Genomic DNA, 19,313 nt, shown 5'->3' with positions numbered 1-19,313 from the left:
AATTTAACAAAGAAGAATGGGTGTTTTTTGACGCACTTTGCATCAATAGGGCTCTAAGGGTTAAGGAAAAATATATAAGGCAATAGATCCATCAAAAGTCTGAAAAAGTAGTTTTTGTTAGCAGTTCTATAGATGGTGTATGCCTGGTTTCATGAAATGCGGATGTTTGGTCTTGGACGATTTTGTTTTATTTCACTTTCAAGTCTTTTTGAAAATGACAGGACCATTTCAGTGAAAATCCAGAAGACTTTAGAGATTATGATAACGAAATAATTTTGACTGTAGGCCAATCCATTTTGAAGATAACTGCCGAAAACATTAACCCAATTATTACAGCGGCACCTTGAGGCCAGTGCCATTTCATGTTCCTAAGTAGCAGTTGAGGTGTCCAACCCACTCTCCAATTTTGGTGCATTAAATATTACATTCAGTTTCAACCTTATTGAGATAAATAAATTCATTATTCATTCATTCATTGCAAATATGCTATTCAGATCGGGTCTTTCAATACATTTCCTCAAGTTGTGCAATTCAAATTCAAAAATCTGTCTCAACAATTGATGTTTTCTTTGCATGGTTTTCAAATAATTAAAGGATTTGTGTGATTTGCAAATTATTGCATTATGTATTTATTTACATTTTACTTTAATGGAAATTGGTATTTGCAGCTACCTGCAAAACACATTGTAGAGGACCAACACTTAAAGCTTGGGGCAGCCGTGGCCTACTGGTTAGGGCTTTTTTAAGTGAGCCACGGCTTAGTAACACAATAGGGAAAAGAGGAAAAAAAAAAAACAATTGTAGGAAAAAATGTGGGCAGGGAAAGTGGTTGAGCACTGCTCTCCTATGCCCACAACTAAGGCTGAAGTGTCCTTGAACAAGGCTCCTAACCCCTAACTGCTCCCCAAGCGCCGCTCTAGCAGGCAGCTCACTGCTCCAGGTTAGTGTGTGCTTCACCTCACTGTGTGTTCACTGTGTGCTATGTGTTTCACTAATTCACTGATTGGGATAAATGCAGAGACCAAATTTTTCACAGGATCAAAAGAGTATATCGTAAATGTGCTAATTACCATCCATTTCGTTCAAAAATTCTTAAAACAACGATGTTTTTTAATACTTCAAAATAACATTTGCTAAATGAACCTTACATTTTTCAGTAGCCATATGTGTGTAGATTTGTGTAGAACAAAATCTAGTTCGGTTCTTACCGGGGCTTTTACTGCCTGAAATATCCGATTTTATTTCATTCCATGAAATCGGTGCCTTTTCAACTTTAAAAATGTGAAAAATATAATCGTTTCAAACTGATTTTTTTCAATGCCCATTTAATTAACACATCTTAACATGACAAGAAATTGTGTTGGGCCATCTCAAGCTATGCATTTATTTTTTACCATTCACTTATTACATAGAATATTGTAGGATAGTAACAGGACTGATGGTAACAGGACTGATGATTTCATGGTAAATTGCTCCTTTCTAGCTAACAGGTCAAGGTTAGGGAGGCACATGGTATGTAATCTGAAAGGTTATTACTTCTAGATATAGGTAATATCAGTATTGATAAATAATTGTTTATATATACACTTTAAAAAATGGTAACAGGACTGATGTTGTATGCTCGCCCCTCTCTCACAACCCTGATAAAACATGAAAAATAGGACATTTAAGAAGAGAGAAAGTTACCCTTTCTTACACTGTGGAATCTGCTTCTTCTAAATGATGTCACTTCCTTGAAATTATGTCACTTCTAGTTTGTACCATTATTTTATAAGGGGTTTTAGTGAAAGTAACAGGACTGAGATGAAATTAAGGGACAATGATAAATTACTTATATTTTCTAAGAAAACATATCTATTTATGTCAAAATCATTGCTTAACAATGAGATTACACTTAAGACAATATAAAACTGTGAAAATTGTATAATTTTACCAACATTTTACAACTGAGAAGTGCTGTTGAAAAAGAAAAAACATAGCGTGGGACAAGCCAAAATCAACCAAAATCCTTACCCATAGCAAATATTTATGTGATTTTAATCATTTTAACTTGTATTTTATTGGGTTTACTTGGTCTTATATTTATGCATATGATCTATAGTAACATTAAGTTTTTTAAATTACACATGTATTTGTTGTTAAAGCAACTTTAGAACTGATTATATGTTGTGGGACGCAAAAGGCACCGATTCGGTGGAATGACTTTGATTTTAGTGCTGGGCTGGTCGGTACTTATTCCCAATCTTTCTCACGGCACATCAACGGTTAGCCCGAGAATTCTCGTAGCAATTCAAAATTCCACTGGAGCTCCAAGCGGATTTGCACACGCAGCCTTACAACACTGTTTACAGCTCTTCGAGTCATGGTAAAATGTCATTTTTGGTACATAGCTAATTTAGATAAACTTATGGTGTGGGTGCTTGCGTTTCTTTAGGAATCTGCCATCTTGGTTTGTATAGAAATGAATATTAAGTGACACATACACGTAAGAGGTTGGACATACGTGATGATGGGTTATATGTGACGTTCTGATGCTTATACTCAGCTTCACCTCTTTTATCTGATCCTTGTCCAGCTCTTCAAACAATCTCTGAAAGGCCTCCCCTGTCATGCAGCTATCAGCAGGTATTTTCTGAGAGGACAATGACAAACATCATGGGGAAATCCAGCACATTATAACTAGATAAACATCATATTTTGCTCTATATTTACAGTTCACTGTTTACCTTAATGATGGCCTGTCTATAGTAAGATTTCATCTGCACCCGCTGTATCACCTCTAACACAGCTGCCACTTGAACTTGCTCACTAAAAAGAGACAGGAATTATGTTCATTCAAATCATACACACACAATATGTAAACATTTTTTAGATATATTAAAACTACTCTGTAGTTTATTTATATGTCAGTAGTAGTAAGAGATAACATACAGTTGAAACCAGAAGTTTACATACCATATACATACACATGCTAAAGTTGACTAAAAAGAGAAATAAAAAATCTTCTTTTGGAAATTGATCTTAATGCCTTAATTTAAAGAAATAGGAAATATCCAACATTTAATGACACCAACTTTCTTTGTGAATGAATAATGTATTGTAAATAAATAAATGTTCTTCCTTAAAATCTTTCTGCCAATCGTGAGATATGGGGAAGGGTATGTGATGATGTGGGGCTATTTTAATTCCAAAGGCCAGGGGAACTTTATCAGGATGCATAGTATCCTGGATCTATGAAATAACTGGCCTTTAAAAATGAAAATCTGCCTGACTCTATGGAATTTAACATAGGGGTATGTATTTTAAGGAAGAACATTTATTTATTTATGATACATTATTCATTCACAAAGAAAATTGGTGTCTTTAAAGGTTGGATTTTTCCTTTTTCCTAGGCATTAAGATCAATCCCAAAAGATGTTTTTTACACCTCTTTTTAGTCAACTTTAGCATGTGTATGTACAGGGTATGTAAATTTATGAGCACAACTGTATTTACATGATCCGTACAAAAACGTACAGACACAATCAAAAGCCATCACTAACTTATACATACCAAAGCACTTAGTGCACCTAACCGTTTGTTTGTCTTTCATTTCCATTTATTTTGCATATTGAACATTCTCTAACCATTGCCGTTCCTGTTTGCGTTATAGTGAGTGCTGCTCTATGCTGGTTTTGCCCCCTTAGTTGGATGTGCATTTTTTGTGCATGGAAATGTATGCAACCAAGCAACCTCTTGGGTTGTTTATAGCATAGGACTAAGGCTTTGCAGTAAAGATTATCCACAGTTCATAACTACAGATGCCCTCCTCTATGGCTTCACAGGTGTACAGTACTATATGTGTACATATATGTATCTATTTGAGCGTTCAGAGTGTAATATATAGTTGGCTGTATTATTATACATCTCATCGGGAACTCACACATGTGCAGAAGACATTACAGTGCAAAATGTGAATATCATCACCAATTTAGAGCAATTTTGGTGTCATGACCTAAACGTAGTCTTACTGTTGCTCTCCTGTTAGTCTTTTGGTGTGACCATGGCAGCAAAGGACCACAAAAGCTGCCTGAATACCCAAACGCCTCCTATGAATGGATGTCTGGATAGACATCTGCAGGAGAAAAAAAAGAGTTCTCAACTCAAGCAGGGATGCAATTCTCAACAGAAATAAGTGTAATTGGAAAGTTCAAACAGCACAATTGTTCATTTCTACACTGATGTTCAGCTTTACATCTTTTAATAATTAGTCTTGTATTTTTTTAATTATTATTACCATTTCACACTGGCAATGTTGGCTTTACTTTTATATTAGTAAACTATGACTTGTTTGAATAAATTGCAATACCAGTTAAAAGTTTGGGGTCACTTACAAATGTCCATTCCACTCCATTAGAGACAGAATACCAGCTGAGATCAGTTGCATTCTTTTTTTTTTTTAATCAGGGCAGCAGTTTTCAGATGTTTCAGATTAGTAAACAGAATGTGCCTTTGGAACATTGGATGAATGGTTGCTGATAATGGGTGTAGAAATTACATTTAAGATCAGCCATTTCTTTCTACAACAGTCAAGAACCCTTTTGGGATTATGTAAGCATATAATGTAATCTTGAATTTCTTGAATTTCCCCTTGAGGATCAATAAATCTATCTATCTATCTATCTATCTATCTAATCTGAAAACTGCTGCCCTAATTAAAAAAAACAATGCAACTGATCTCAGCTGGTGTTATGTCTATATTGGAGAGGAATGGAAATTTGTAAGTGATCCCAAACTTTTGACGGTAGTGTATCTCAAGAGAGAACACAGACAATGCAAAATAGATGCCTTTTCAATTTTATATTTTCCCACAGCTCACGTATATGCGCTCAGCCTCTCATTCACATTCAATCCATAGAAAAACAATAGGAACATGAATCAGTTAATGTCCTCACACGCACACAACACATGTTACAAGTGCAAATCTTTCCGCGCAAAGGGACGATCAAAAATGCAAGTCTTTAAAATCTCTTAATAATCCAACTGAAAGTGCAAAAATATAATCCCCAACTGTAGTAGCAAAAAAAAAAAAAAAATAACCATGGTTTTTAATTAACAGAAAAAAAATCAACTCACAAAAAGTAAAGGATCCATCTTAGTGGTTTTAAGAACAGGAATTTGACACCGGGTCAAGTTTGGTCTCTCCAGTCTCCATATGCTATTTTTATCTAATTCAACATTCATGGAGTGTGCTGTGTGCTTCCTCGCGTGATGTACAAATGTCATCAGAATAGTGTTGTACACCAACTTTGTGCACATAAAGGGATACTCCTGAGTAAAAACAACCTGTGAGGTCTATTTATATTATGCTAATTGGAGGAGTTTTGAGCTAGACCGTTGTTTGCATTAGCAAGAAAATGGTTTATAGTGTGTTGCAGCGTGCATTCAGCCATGTCAAAATAAATCACTATTTTCAAACCACTGACAAAGTTCAAAATAGCCTTACACTTCGGTGGTAGTGTCCATGGGTATCCTACAGATAAACCGAAGTATGGCAAACTTTTAAAGTGAACGGTAATAAAATCCTATTTTTCACGGAGGCCTGTAAGTTACCCCTGATTATATCATCTGGCTACACAGCTTCACTAATTACTCTGTTAGAATCAAGTGATTTGTTTACCGTCACTAAAACAGAAGTAATGGTGACAAGTTTTACAGGTTGTGAAAACAAGCGCTAGTAAACTTTTTTGGATGAAAGAGCTGTGGGCCTGGAAACAGCATGTGACGTAAGACTTAACCAAATACAATGACACTTCGGCAGATTTATCTCAGTCAAACTTAGCATGTCAGCTGATCGGTAACTGACAGGTCAACTACATCAACTGACTTTGACAATCATCTAATTCCGCTGACAAGCAGGGGTGAGAGTAGGCTGGTACAGTCGGATACTGCATACCACCATAAGATTCAGTGCTGGTACACCGTACTGAAAGGAGAGGAGAGCAGCTGCCTACCAAAAACAGCTGGACTCGGGCAGATGAGCGCTTTCACAGGCAGCTTTCGTACATACAGGAGAATACATAATGAGGCACATTTTACGCACCATAATCACATTCCAATGGAGCAATATCAGACTCAAATTCTGACCAGAATTGAGTATGGCTACATCAGGCTAACTTTTCCAGACCCTCCCATAACTGCAAATGTATGACACGGAGAAGCGTATCTTGCCATTCTCTGCTCCTGCCACAGGCAGTCTGCGGTTTTAACTAAGTGCGGCATTTTTGTACAAACGCGTTAGTAAATCTACCCCTCTGTTCCAAAACGAATGCACAAAAGCACAATTAACACATTTCCCTCCCCACTCATGCCTTTCTCGCACTTTTCATCTATGCAAGTTCAAGTTCAAGTTTATTGTCATGTACTCATAAAAGGATTTATCAGTAATAAAATATCTTGTGCTCAAGAGCCAGCTGACCTTTAAAGAATAAATTAAATAGACTGTCATCATTAAAAAACAAGGTACATGATAACAGTTTATCCTGAAGAGTTAGGAGAGGCAGAGGGGACCCTCCAAAGAAGGCAGGGAAAGAAGAAGAGAGAGTGAGAAGTGAGCCAAATAACAGGTCTTAAAACAGCTCTTAAAAATAGGTGAAAATAAATTAGGTGTGTTTGACGTGCGCTCTGCCGGCACCCTTTTCCCTATGAGAAGTTTTTGTACAACCCCAAATAAAAACAGAATGTGATCATATACACATCTCGTAAACTCATAGAGCTGCAAAAAGGTAACAGACAACATAGCTCGATTTACCTCGATTACGGCTACCTGGGTATGGCTTAAGGCTTGACTACTGGTAACGAAAATCGAAATCGAAATTTGCTGTCTACATTATTGTCAGTGTTGGGGTAATTGAGCCAGTAGAGAAATAACTGTTCAGAATTAATCTGTAGCCTTGGGTAGGCTTCTGCGACGTTTTTAACAGGCTACGCTATAGAGGCTTAGACAACTATGACCCACGTTTTGGTTTCGTAAATTAATTTGCCCTACTTTTTGACTGCAATGTAGTCAATTGACTGCTTGACATGTCATTTTTATTTGTCTGTACAATAAACAAATACATCTGCTTTATGCCGCAGAATTACATTAATATTTGGAACTTACATAGGCCTAGTCCAATGCATCGTTACACTACGTTAGTGTTTCCCAAAACCATAGTAGCAACGAACGTTCACAACCACTATCGTAAAGTTGTGTAGTTACAACTACACCTCTCAACCTGTGGTAGAATGCTAGTAGAAGCATAGTTCCAGGGATCTTCATGTCAAAGACGACACTGACGCCAGTTATTTGTTTGCAAATTAATAATTATAAATATATTTAGGTTTCTAATTGATATTTACACTTCTAACCACCATACATCCATTTTTAAAATGCCCAAGGCATTAAAAGTCAATTTGCAGCCATGTGCACGTAGGTAAAAGTCACACACCTGCAGATAATAATAAGGTGGTGCACACTTTTTGACGAGTCAGCTGAGAATATGTAGCCTTTGATTTTCATGGGGGTCCTTGTTAGTTTACGCAAACCAAGCCAAGAAGAATATGATCTGCACAAAAGATAAACTTAGGTAAACAACAATGTCAATATTGTTGTCAAAATCTTAACCCAGATTCGAACTCTTGGACAGGGAACTGGTAACTACTGTGGAACGGTGGCTGTCATCTGCCGGCCTTAACGCAATGCGCCACAGAAGTATGTGCAGGTGCCCGTTCACGTACTACTAAACGTCATTAACCACCTTAGTCCAGACTACTGAAGTTTGGAAACTATCATGGTCCAAACTTACAGTACTATGTAAGTGTGACAGTTTTGGGAAACAGTCGTAACTTACATGTTGGTTAGTTGAACGATGCATCCTGTTAGTAAAAAGCTAACCTCCGTAGTTGTACGGAAAACGCACCCCCTAATGTAGGCCATTAGCAATCTGTTTATTTTATTTTATGAAGCCTACACAGTAGAACACATGCCACATTCTCACTTTCAATAGACAGATGCAATAGCCATTTGTCAAGTATTGAGTATAAAGCAATTAAGATAGTACCCTATACAAAAAGTACTTCATACTATCATAAAAATGTGTTAAAACGAATAGCATTTTGCAACTTGACACTTGATTAAATATCGTAGGCACAGGAGAAAACTTGTACATCCATTGGCCCGTGGGGAAATCACATGCCAGTTGCCTCCCCCTTCAGTGCTATGACTCGTTTGGCTGTGAGCTTGTTTCGCCAAAAAAAACTCTATTGCAGATATCAATGCGTCTTTGTTCATGGGTTTGGCCTGACAGCAGAGGCTTAGACAACTATGACCCACATTTTGGTTTCGTAATTTGCCCTACTTATTGACTGCAATGTAGTCAACTGACTGCTTGACAGGTTATTTTTATTTTTCTGTACAATAAACAAATACATCTGCTTTATGCCACAGAATTACGCACTTGGCCAGCCTATAGAACGGGCACATTTTGGAGAGAATAGAGAATGTATGCAAGCAAGAATCTGTAGGCTATTTGTGGCTGGTTACCTGCGAACAATGTTTAATGCATCAACTCAAGACATCAAACCTTTTCTAAACAATAAAAACAGAAAGGATGCAGCAGGCAGCAAACATAGAAGAGTAATTTGCAGTGGAAGAACAAAATGCTGAATGAAGCCCAAAGATATGAAAGCATATCTAGCAAGTTGTTATTTTTTGAAGACGTAAATGGGCCTAGTTTGCAAGAAGGAGACATAAAGAGTGAGCATGCCACACTATCCACAGCTGTGGTAGCGGGGGGTAGGAGGATTACTGTTAGCACAGGATTTATATAAAATTCTTCAACAGAAGGCCTGCCTCGAATGCAGGCTTGCCCAAAAAAAAGGCCTGTGGTTTGCGCAGCCTACAGTAAGTAGGTCAGTGAGTTAGGAGTCCTCTAGACTTTCTTTTAAGCTTTCTCAGAGGTGGAAAGTTGCGTTCGTTGGGGGCAGGGCCGGATTAACAATTCATAGACCCTTGGGAACAAATGTCTGATGGCCCCCCTGCCCCACAGCCAACGTGAATCGGGTGGTCAGTTAATAGGCCTATCTGTGAGGCCAAGCCTCACCAAGTAGCCCGTTTGTTTACAACTAACATTACATTTAATTAAACTGCTTATAGGCTATGACGAAATAGTTTCAACATTTTGAATATCAGTGTCGGGTGAATTAGGAAATGCCTTATGGCTGAAAGCCATACAAAAAGTTAAAAACAGATGACATGATGCGCGTCACTGACATAATGCGCAAATAATATAGCCTAGATATTCCAGTATATTCGAATACATGTGTTTATTTAAGAGGGGATATTCAAACGTCATTTTTGAGCAATTTTGACAGCCCTAGTCCACTGTAGGCTATGCCAATCGTCTATTAACACCTTCCACCTAACCCCGGTGAGTGGGGGTCGCTATAATGCGTGTGAAATAGCACCATTGAGTAGCCTATGCGAAATAGCCTTAAAATCGTTCCGGTGTTGTGTGCCTTCTGGTTTCTCCACCTACTGGTTTCCTTGCGCGTGCATGCGCTGCAGCAGTTGTCAGACATTCACAAACAAGTTGTTTTAGGCGGTTTGAAGTCGCTTTTCATACGCCATGAGCGCTCGGCTACATTACAGCCACTCGGACAAAAGACATGTAAAAAAATATATGTTTTGAAAACTAGCATTAAACTGGATTCGATCCCGCAAAAGCAACACACGCGTGACTCTCCATCCTGATTCCCTACTCTTTGAGCCAACTAATATGTTACACGAATCAATTAACTATTGCAGGCTACCATTAATTAATAACGTAGGCAACACCCAGGTAACATGTTGTCCAGGCTATCTGAAACAAGGGTTTGCCTCTCATCTACAACAACTGGTTACCTTGGGCTGCTACAGTCGTCAGTGCACTGTGCACAGCAGTTTGCGGGCGGGTCAGTTAAAATTAATTAAATATATATTTTATATACGTTTTGACCAGCAATGTATCTCTCTTGCCTATACCTTGCCTCACCATTTCTGTTTTCGAAAGAAAGATGTATGTCCATGGCCTTCAAATCTTATCCTAGTGTTCTAATCCTTGGTGGTTGCGTGCGTGCTTGCGCTCTTATTCTCATTCTCTCTCCTGCGCAAACATTATGTCCTGCATGCCTACAGCGTGTAGTTCTACTGCATAAGTTTCGCAAATAAATTAGTTTGTTTTACAGAAATGGCCTACTGTCACACTGCATGCAGGCTATAACCAAAAGCACACATTTTGTAAATAAGCGGGTCGGATCGCGGGTCGGGTATAATTTTGTCCTAATTCATATTCGCGGTCCGAGTTGCGGTCGGATTGATTAAAACCGCGGGCCGCTTGTGACCAAATCCGCGCAACACTGATAGCGCACCAGACCGTGATGTCTTCAAGGGTTGAATGAAGGAAGTTTGCAAAAATTAGTGTATTTTTCAAGTCAATAAACATTCTTAATTTTCGAATGTCTTTGTCAGGGAACATCTGACTAAACCATAGGCCTGGTAGTAGCTCAGACAAGGAGTTATAAGATAAAGGCAATACCATTTGTGTCACCTAATGCAGTTCAGTGAATTAGCAAGATACCATCAGAAGCCAACAATCATAAAGCACCTGTGCGCGCGTTCTCTCCCCTGCGCATGAAGCTGTCTGCGTGTTATAGGCTAGATTTGCGTGAGTTCTTTCTATCTGCTTTACTTTTGTGAGTTGTGACCACCTAGGCTATGTTATAGGCATTCGATGAGGTACCAGTGTTTAGCTGTGTCACAAAACAATAAGCTTTGTCAGACTACTTTTAAAATGATATTCAGGGCTATATACATTTTAAACATTCGGGGCTGAAGACCCGACAAAGCCTTGCGTTAATTCTTTAGGTGGGAAGTGTCAGGCATTTTCATACGAGAGACGCTCTCATTGGTGTTTAGTATATGGAGTAGGGAATTGACAGCAACATATCCAATCACATTATGAGAAATGCTGAATTTAACATAAACTGCGATGTTTGATTTTATATTAATATAAATTTAGCCGGGACTGTAAGCTGGCACACGTGGGTGCTCGATGTTTTCAGTGGGTGCCCGAGAGACGGAGCACCCACGGCATCGGCGCCTATGACAAGCGTATCTCGCGGTTGCATCCATATAAACAAACATGCAATGTGAACGTCTGGGATTGGGGAGAGCACTGAATGCTCTTCTGAATAAGCACGAAGTCATGCCTTTAAATGAAAAACACTCTTTAATAATCAAAAAAATAAACGCTAATGAAGTAAACTTGTGACCATCAAAAATCACTGACATCAGGTTCACTTAAAGGAGCCACACATACTGTAGGGCTAGGCTACTGTTATGTTGTTGACTGCCGTACTATTGAGGACTATTATGAGTTCTGTCCATCATTTGGTGGTAGGTAAAATTACTGTAATAAAATTATGCTTATTAAATGCTTTCCCCAAATCACTTTTCAAATTTTTTTTTCAAGAGTAATATTATCGGTTGTTGAATCGGTATCGGCCACAACAAACCAATAAATATCGGTTATCGTTATCGGCCCTAAAATTCCATATCGGTGCATCTCTAGAAATAATTTAATAGCCAGAAATATGCCTGCCCTGCCCTAATAAAGAAATATTTAGTTAACGGCGAGTGAATCCAGTTTGCAGCCGTAGAAGAAATGCAGGACAAATTAAACATTCTTGTTTTCTCCGAGTGCAACGATGATAGACAGACATCATTTGGACAAAATATAGAGCATATTAACCTCCGTTGCTCAGCCAAATGCCTTCCTGTTACGTCCTGTTATCACGGAGTTACAGGCGATAAACGATTTTTGATGGTCACAAGTTTACTTCATTAGCGTTTGTTTTGATTATTAAAGAGTGTTTTTCATTTAAAGGCATGACATTGGCGAAACACCTAAATGAAAACGATTCAAACTCTCTCGCCAGAATTCTGTTATCGGACCGATAATAATATTTTCATTTTTTCACTTATCGGCTAATAATATATATCGGCCGCCGATATATCGTGCATCCCTAATTACTTCTAAACCAGTCTGCTAAAGTCTGTAGTGAAGTCTGTGTAGGGTTTTCCAGCTCCATTTCTTTTTACGAGACACCCGGCTCACTTGAGACCTCTGCCGGTTGTTGCAGCGTCGTTGCAGCGTCACTGGAAAAATACAAATTAATGTTGCGTGATGCCGCGCGGACCGCAAGGGAAGCTGGCCAAGTTGAAGCACTGCCCACTGTACTTCAGAAAGTAACTAATGTGTTACTTTCAAGTACATTTTTAAATACTCAAATGTGTGACCCCACCTCCACCCCTCTTTAACGGAACTTAAAATACAAGCGCATGTTCAATAGGATAAATCTGAATATTATAATGTAATGGACACTTAATATAATACATTATTAACAGAAACAATGTACACAAATCTAAACTATTTTAATGTTGCTGTGGGAAAAAGTGAGACTAGCCTCCAATCAAATGCCATATATGTACAGTACCCTCTAGAATTATTGGCACCTCTGCTAAAGTTGACTTTTGGTAAAATGATCTTAGAGATTGGCATGGTTTTATTTCAGTTAGCCTATTAGCTGGTTTGATGCTCATTGAGCTCAATGCAAATCAAACCAGCTAATAGGCTAACTGAAATAAAACCATGCCAATCTCTACATGTGGGGCTATTTTAATTCCAAAGGCCAAGGGAACTTTATCAGGATGCATAGTATCCTGGATCCATGAAATAACTGGCCTTTAAAAATAAAAATCTGCCTGCCTCTATTGGAATTTAACATTGGGGTGCCAATACTTATGAACCCTGTATTTTAAGGAACATTTATTTATTTATTTATGATACATTATTCATTCACAAAGAAAATTGGTGTTTTGGTATTTTACTTCCCATATTTAAGAAAGAATGAGTTTCCTAATATCTTGAAAATGAAAAGGATGCCAAATAAATCAAATTATGTACCAGAAATTATATTTTAACCATTGACCTAGAATAGGCCTTAACTTGGGATACCCTTTCATTATTCATTCATTGGTGGCTATGAAGACAGACTCCAACGCAACAATATTTGGGTATACAGGCTGAATGCACCACTTACAGTACCAGTGTTCTTATCAACCACACCTGTGATGGATCATATAAGTGCTAAACGCTGCAGAGGCCAATTTTTTTGCACTCTTCTGCATTTTTTTGCTACAAGCCATTGGTGGCACTGTTAAGCGTCTAGCTGCCAGGGCTAGCCTCCAGAGTCCAGAGGAAGTTCTTCTTCATCCCAAAGGAGTTCACCTGAGGGGGCGCTAGAATCTCAAATTCTCAAAACACCTGTAACTACATGCATTTATTCTGTAAATGGGACTTGGTACAATATTGGTAGTTTACACATTAAATATCCATATACTTAGCTATTTCCACATAGATTTTTATGGTCCTAGCTACCCCACATACCATTTCAGTTGCTTGAAAATGAAAATACTAACACACCTTTTTTATCCTTATTATTGTCATGGTCATTTGATGTGGCTTCAAATTGTGGGAAAACATTAATAAAATGATGTATTTGAAGAGGAAATAGTGACTGATACCAAATGAAAAACAAAACTGTTTTTAATACCCTCAATATCACACTTAATGCACATTTTTCCAAAATCTAGGGCCCTTTTGAAAGTCAGGATACATTTAGTACAGACTTCAAATTGTTTACACATGCTTTTTATGAGTTGGTCTTCCAGCCTAGAAAATTTGAGGAGTCCAGGGGAAATATTTGTCAAGATATTAATGCCCAAACATGTTTTTCAAGCTGTAAACATGAAAGCATTTCAAGGCCTGAGATATGAAGACAGAAGATTTGCACAGAACTATTTCACAGGCCTTTAGGACCCATTGATGATATAGACAAGGTTTGAACAAAATCTGAGACGGTGCAGCAAGAACCATGACAGGCAGTGAGAGGGGGTTTGAGGAGTTTGTCCACAGTCCTGAATAGGGTTTTTGGCCTGGACATGGAGGAAGTTGTGAGTGCTGAGTAATAGTTTGAATAAGTTCGGTGTAGAGCATGGAATGAATTGTAAGGCCAGTTTTCTTATATAGCCGTTCAAGACGGTCTTTGACAGTCAGATTTGAGCGGTATACTACAGCCAATCTGCCCCCTCCCCCTAGGTTTGGATAAGTAGCAAGGATAAGTAGCCAGGGGGGTCAAAATGTCTAAATGAAGTCACCGGGTTGTTTTTGTCTCTGAGAGACAAAACACATTTTTTGTCAAGGATGAGATTGTTTACGTGGCCAATGTTAACGTTCCAACGTGACGACGAGGCAGGAGCAGGCAGTATAGACGGGGGCGACAAAGGTTGTCAAAGTGCGTACAGTTGGAATTTGAGCATTGTGTCCGTAGATGAGTCGGTCCTCTTTTGAAGCGATGAGAAAAACCTGATCAAATCAGACCCTATACATACATTAATGTGAACGACGAGTAATTCCAAGCAAGCAACAGATACAGCTTCGGGTTGGGGGGGCTTGGCAGCGAAAAAGTTTGAGAGCAGCAGGGGTGTAAAAAAGGCTCCATTGCCAAATTATAAAAAGCACACAGGCACAGCGTAAAGCGAGCTGAGAGGACTTTAATCCAGTTGCCAGCGGAAAACATGATACCATCACAGTAAAGTTGTCACAAGCGACAAAGCCACACCACGCTAAAGCTACATGTTAGCCCACCAGGCTCAAAACACAACCTAGTCCGAAATGTAATCAGTGCAGTTTAGTACGCCGACCGACCATAGAACAGACCGGGGACAACAACAAGGCAAGAGGGTAGAAACACACTAATTTAAGTAATTTTGAAATTATTTAATTTATCTTCAGTGTGTATTGGCCAATCAGATTTGTCTTGACACGATTGCAATTCAGCATAGCACTCTTGCACACTCACAGCCACACACAACGTCCAGTGTTGGGGGTAATGAGTTAGCCTACAAAGTAACGTTACTGTAATTTAGTTACTTTATTGAGTAACACATTAGAATTCAAATTTCAGTAACTTGCTACAGTGACTGAAGAACTGTAACGTCCATTCCGTCGTTACTCACATATCTCTCATATATTGACTTATTGTTTCCATAGCAGCAGTGATTGCTTATTTAAAATATAGATTAGCCTAGATAGGCCTACATTATTTCATTGTAGAGATGTGATAGTGTTCATTTTGTCACCTATTTTTAATTTAGTCTTAGTCTTGTGACGAAATGTCCTTTTTAGTCTTTGTAATGTAGTGTTAATTTAGTCAGACGAGACGAGAGGAAATATGTTCGTCAACGACTTTTTTGTTCATGACTAAGACGAGACAATGACGAGACGGCAGTAATGTCCTGAAACACTGACTAAGACTATCTTAAGATGTATTATTGTTGACGAAAAAAGACTATCAAATATCATTTTTGTTAGTCACGTTTTAGTCGACTAAAAGTCTCGTCATTTTTTTAGTCTAGTTTTAGTCAAAAGAAAACTAAAGGTATCTTAGACTTCAGATTTAGTCAACACATTTTAGTCTTTTTTTTTAATAAAAAATGATTACCATTTGAGTCAAATAGTGTTTCACACATCTCAATTTTCCAACAATGTTGTGTCCACAGGGCTACTCGTCTGTTATAATTACTCATTCTGATTTTTTGTCAGTTAGTATATTGACATGCACAGGTAAGTCGAGCTACAGTTATAGCTCGGCTGGGATTTGACCATAGACAGTAAAAGATTTGACTGGACCACGGTCATATTCGTAGACCAGTGTTTCTCAAAGTGTGGTCCGGGGATCACTGGTGGTCCGCAAGCTATCCCAAGTGGTCCGCTAGCAGACGTGGTAAAATATAATATAGATGAGTTGTTTGCAATATGGAACCAACTTGTATGTAAATCCAAACAGTTCTGCAACACTGTCTATGTGAGATATGCCAGTTTAAATCATACAGCATGAATCCTCTGACACAATAAGCAAAGTGCAAAGACAATAAGCAAGGTGGTTCAGTGAGTAGGCCTACTGTGTAGACTAATTATAGGCTACTTTTTTGTTTTTAGCTAGGGTTAGTTAAGTGGTCCTGAAACTGAAAAAGTTTGAGACACACTGTCGTAGGCCAAAGTATTAATGTTTTACTCCGCCTCGCTAGATGGCGATATGCGCCCAAACACAACACATTCCCCAAACAGACTCTCCATCTTAGCCATAGCTAACTTGCTAGGAAACTTTCCATATTAGCTTACTTGCTAGCAAACTTTGCATCATCAGTCTAACTAGTTAAATAGTGGACATTACATGATGAACATTTTCGAATGGACATTCTGGGGGATGTTAATATGTATTGTGGCATAAAGCTTAGGTAGTTAGCTTGAAATCTCCAGTGTTCTTGTTCCATTTAGTTTCGTGTTGCAGCTACAGGGTTGCAGCAACAGCACGTTGACTAGATAGATAGATATATACTTTATTGATCCCCAGGAGAAATTCAAGGAATAGCCTACAGGAAAGCTGTTGCGTATTCCTCATTCGGAATATTTTGAAAACGTAACAGCTAGATATTCTGTCTTCTCATTTTGTAGACGAAAATGAAGAGAGATTTTATCTTATTTTTTCGTCAACAATAATGCAAGTTATAGTGCTGGCCTGATGGGTTGCCTATTTACGCCGTTTCAACAGCACATGAACAGTTAGACCGAGAATTCTCGTCATGAAATTAAAATTCCACTGGAGCTCCAAGCGGTTGTGTACACGCAGCCTTACAACACTGTTTACAGCTTTTCGAGTCACGGTGAAGAAGGTAGGGAGAAGGTATTGGGAGAAGGTATTGCTAGTCTTTTTGTGCTTTGTGAGCTCATTGAGAGTACAATGTAACATGTTTATAGAACTTGTTAAATAAACATTGTCCCAGCCTCTACTTTAGAACAAGGGACCATATTTTGAATGAACAATGTATGCACTAGCAATGTATTAAGGATAAAGAATGTCTGTATTGACCAGGAGTTATAGTCTAGACTGTTCCCATCATATAATTCTTAATAATAATAATGCCTGACTTTAGAATATGGAACCAATTCATGACTAATAAGTACATTCTGCAGAGGTATTACTGATGATAATGTGCTTGCTACCAAGGAACCAGTTTCCACTTTAGAATGGGAGCCAATCTCCCAGTTATTAAGTGCTATTTCACACAGCAACATGGGCAGTGAAATGCAGCAATGAGGTTGAGCCATACACTTGCTTATTCTACAACTGTTCTCCTACTATTTGGGATTTATTCAGACAGTATATAAGTAGGTTATGCATATTCTATTTTGGTACTTACTACTAATTAGTATGTAGAGATCAAGGCTTACAAGGTCATTATTACAATTATATCAATAATAAAGGCCTAATTCGTCATGAACAAGAAATTTGTGAATACACACCTAACAAATGGTTAATGTTGCCTAACACATGCCTTACAAGTCACTAATACAGGTATTAATTAGGTATGTATTGGTGGCTAACATGTGAACCTTAAAATAAAGTGTTACCAAGACGTTATATCTCCATTTCTAGAAAAAAACAGCGATTTTGATGAAAACTAGCCACTGTTTAGCTTGGGATTTCTCAGGAACAGAGGCGTGTAGAAATACACGGTTTGCACCCACTGAGAGCTTAAAGTCTCACCTTTTAAACGAGCCATTGTATGTGTTCATAGCTATAACACAGAATATTCCCCTTCCATGTTTTTACGCTAAACTGCCACTTTCCCCTTGACCCTCCCATGAATGCATTTGCATGACACGGAAATATGCAATTTGCCATTTTCAGCTCCCGCGACAGGCAGTCTGCACTTTTTCATCCTGTTTGTACGTGGGCGCAAAAGCGTTAGTACATCTGGCCCTGTGTGTCCTTCGCGAGAGTGAGCTTGTTGGCTAGGTTTTGCCTGCATGCGTGCATGTGTGCATGTGGGGGGGGGGGGCATTCCGATTTTGTGCCCAGGGCCCATGGTGCCTCTGGGGGTAAATCGACAGAGAAGGAGTCCAGCGATAGCTAGGAAGGAGAAACACCCAGTGAGCAGCGGCAGACACACACGCACAACGTTCAGTCAACCGGAAGGAGACAGGATGACTGATGGTGACTGAAGGGGATTCTAAGACATTTACCAAAGTTAGTCAGAGTTGAAGAGAAGTAAAGAATGTGAGTGAATAAGATTGTAAGATTGTGGCCAAAACTGGTACTGCAATCAGTTTCAAATTACTGTAGAGCGGTGTATCCCCTCCCCCTCCCCCCTGACTCGAGGTTGCCAACCCGGATTCCGAAACACTACTGACTTTGTGATTAGTAGATAGGTGGAGGGTGGCGCATCAGGCCAAAACACAACATGACATGACAAAACACAACATCAACATCAGTTGAGGGCTGCAACTTCACTTTTTAAATTACAATATCCTGGCCGGACTACTGTTGTCAGTGATATAAGTATTTGAAATTAACATGATTTCTTAATGTCTAGTGACATATCAAGGCCATTTTATGATTAATTGAAATACATTTCTTACATACGGTTCCTGATTTAGTTATTTAGTTAACATGGGTTTATTTGTTTTTCGGGATAGGCTACCTCCAACTGCCCATTATTTAGGTTGTATGTTTTATAGGGTAATAAAACAACCACCTACAGTGACATTTCACCTTACGTCTCCATGAAATGTCATTACCCGTAGGAACCCTGTCAAAAAACAGCTTATCCTGGGGCCTGTACTACGAAGGGAGCTTAACCCACCCAGATGTAACCCATGGTTACTTTGTTTAACCGGGGTTGACAAAACCTGGTTATCTTAAGTGGTGTTAATCGATACTACGACGCTGATTATGAAGTTGATTTGTTGAGCCGGGGTTAACCTAATTGGAGTTTTTGCGCGTTCACATAAAAGGGGCGTGTTGCAGCGTAAGTCACCACTTTTAATGATGACGCGATCACCTTTTACGGATGAGGAATGCACACTTATTATGCCAAGTTATGAGGAATTAAAACCCACTCTACGACAAAAATCAAATAGCCCTACGTCGGCAGTGAACAAAGCAAGGCTGTTGGCAACGTATTGCAGATTGGGTAGCCTTAATGCCTAAAAGTAAAGTTTTATTTCCACATGTTCTTCAAATATGTGTTACGGAGGATTAGCTTGCGGAATGTCTGAAATGAGTTGAAATAATTAAATTGCATATTTTGAGTTCATAGAAATGCCTACAGATGCAACACAATTTAG

The 19,313-nt window shown here is 38.7% G+C and overlaps 1 protein-coding gene across 2 annotated transcripts in view; it reads right to left on the bottom strand.

Annotated features, from left to right (window-relative positions):
• The window catches only part of LOC125307118 (two pore channel protein 2-like), a 278,758-nt gene that overhangs the window by 127,566 nt on the left and 131,879 nt on the right, over window positions 1-19,313 (bottom strand). For both annotated transcript variants that reach the window (XM_048262913.1, XM_048262914.1), the window contains exons 12-14: window positions 4,011-4,114; window positions 2,727-2,808; window positions 2,552-2,632 (exon numbers count right to left, since the gene is read on the bottom strand). In XM_048262913.1, the coding sequence (XP_048118870.1) occupies window positions 2,552-2,632; window positions 2,727-2,808; window positions 4,011-4,114 (267 nt within the window). The remainder of the gene's footprint in view (window positions 1-2,551; window positions 2,633-2,726; window positions 2,809-4,010; window positions 4,115-19,313) is intronic.

This window comes from Alosa alosa, chromosome 14 (assembly GCF_017589495.1).
Source record: "Alosa alosa isolate M-15738 ecotype Scorff River chromosome 14, AALO_Geno_1.1, whole genome shotgun sequence".
In the NCBI taxonomy this organism is placed as follows: Eukaryota; Metazoa; Chordata; class Actinopteri; order Clupeiformes; family Clupeidae; genus Alosa; species Alosa alosa.
This window is presented reverse-complemented; position numbering and strand designations above follow the sequence as displayed.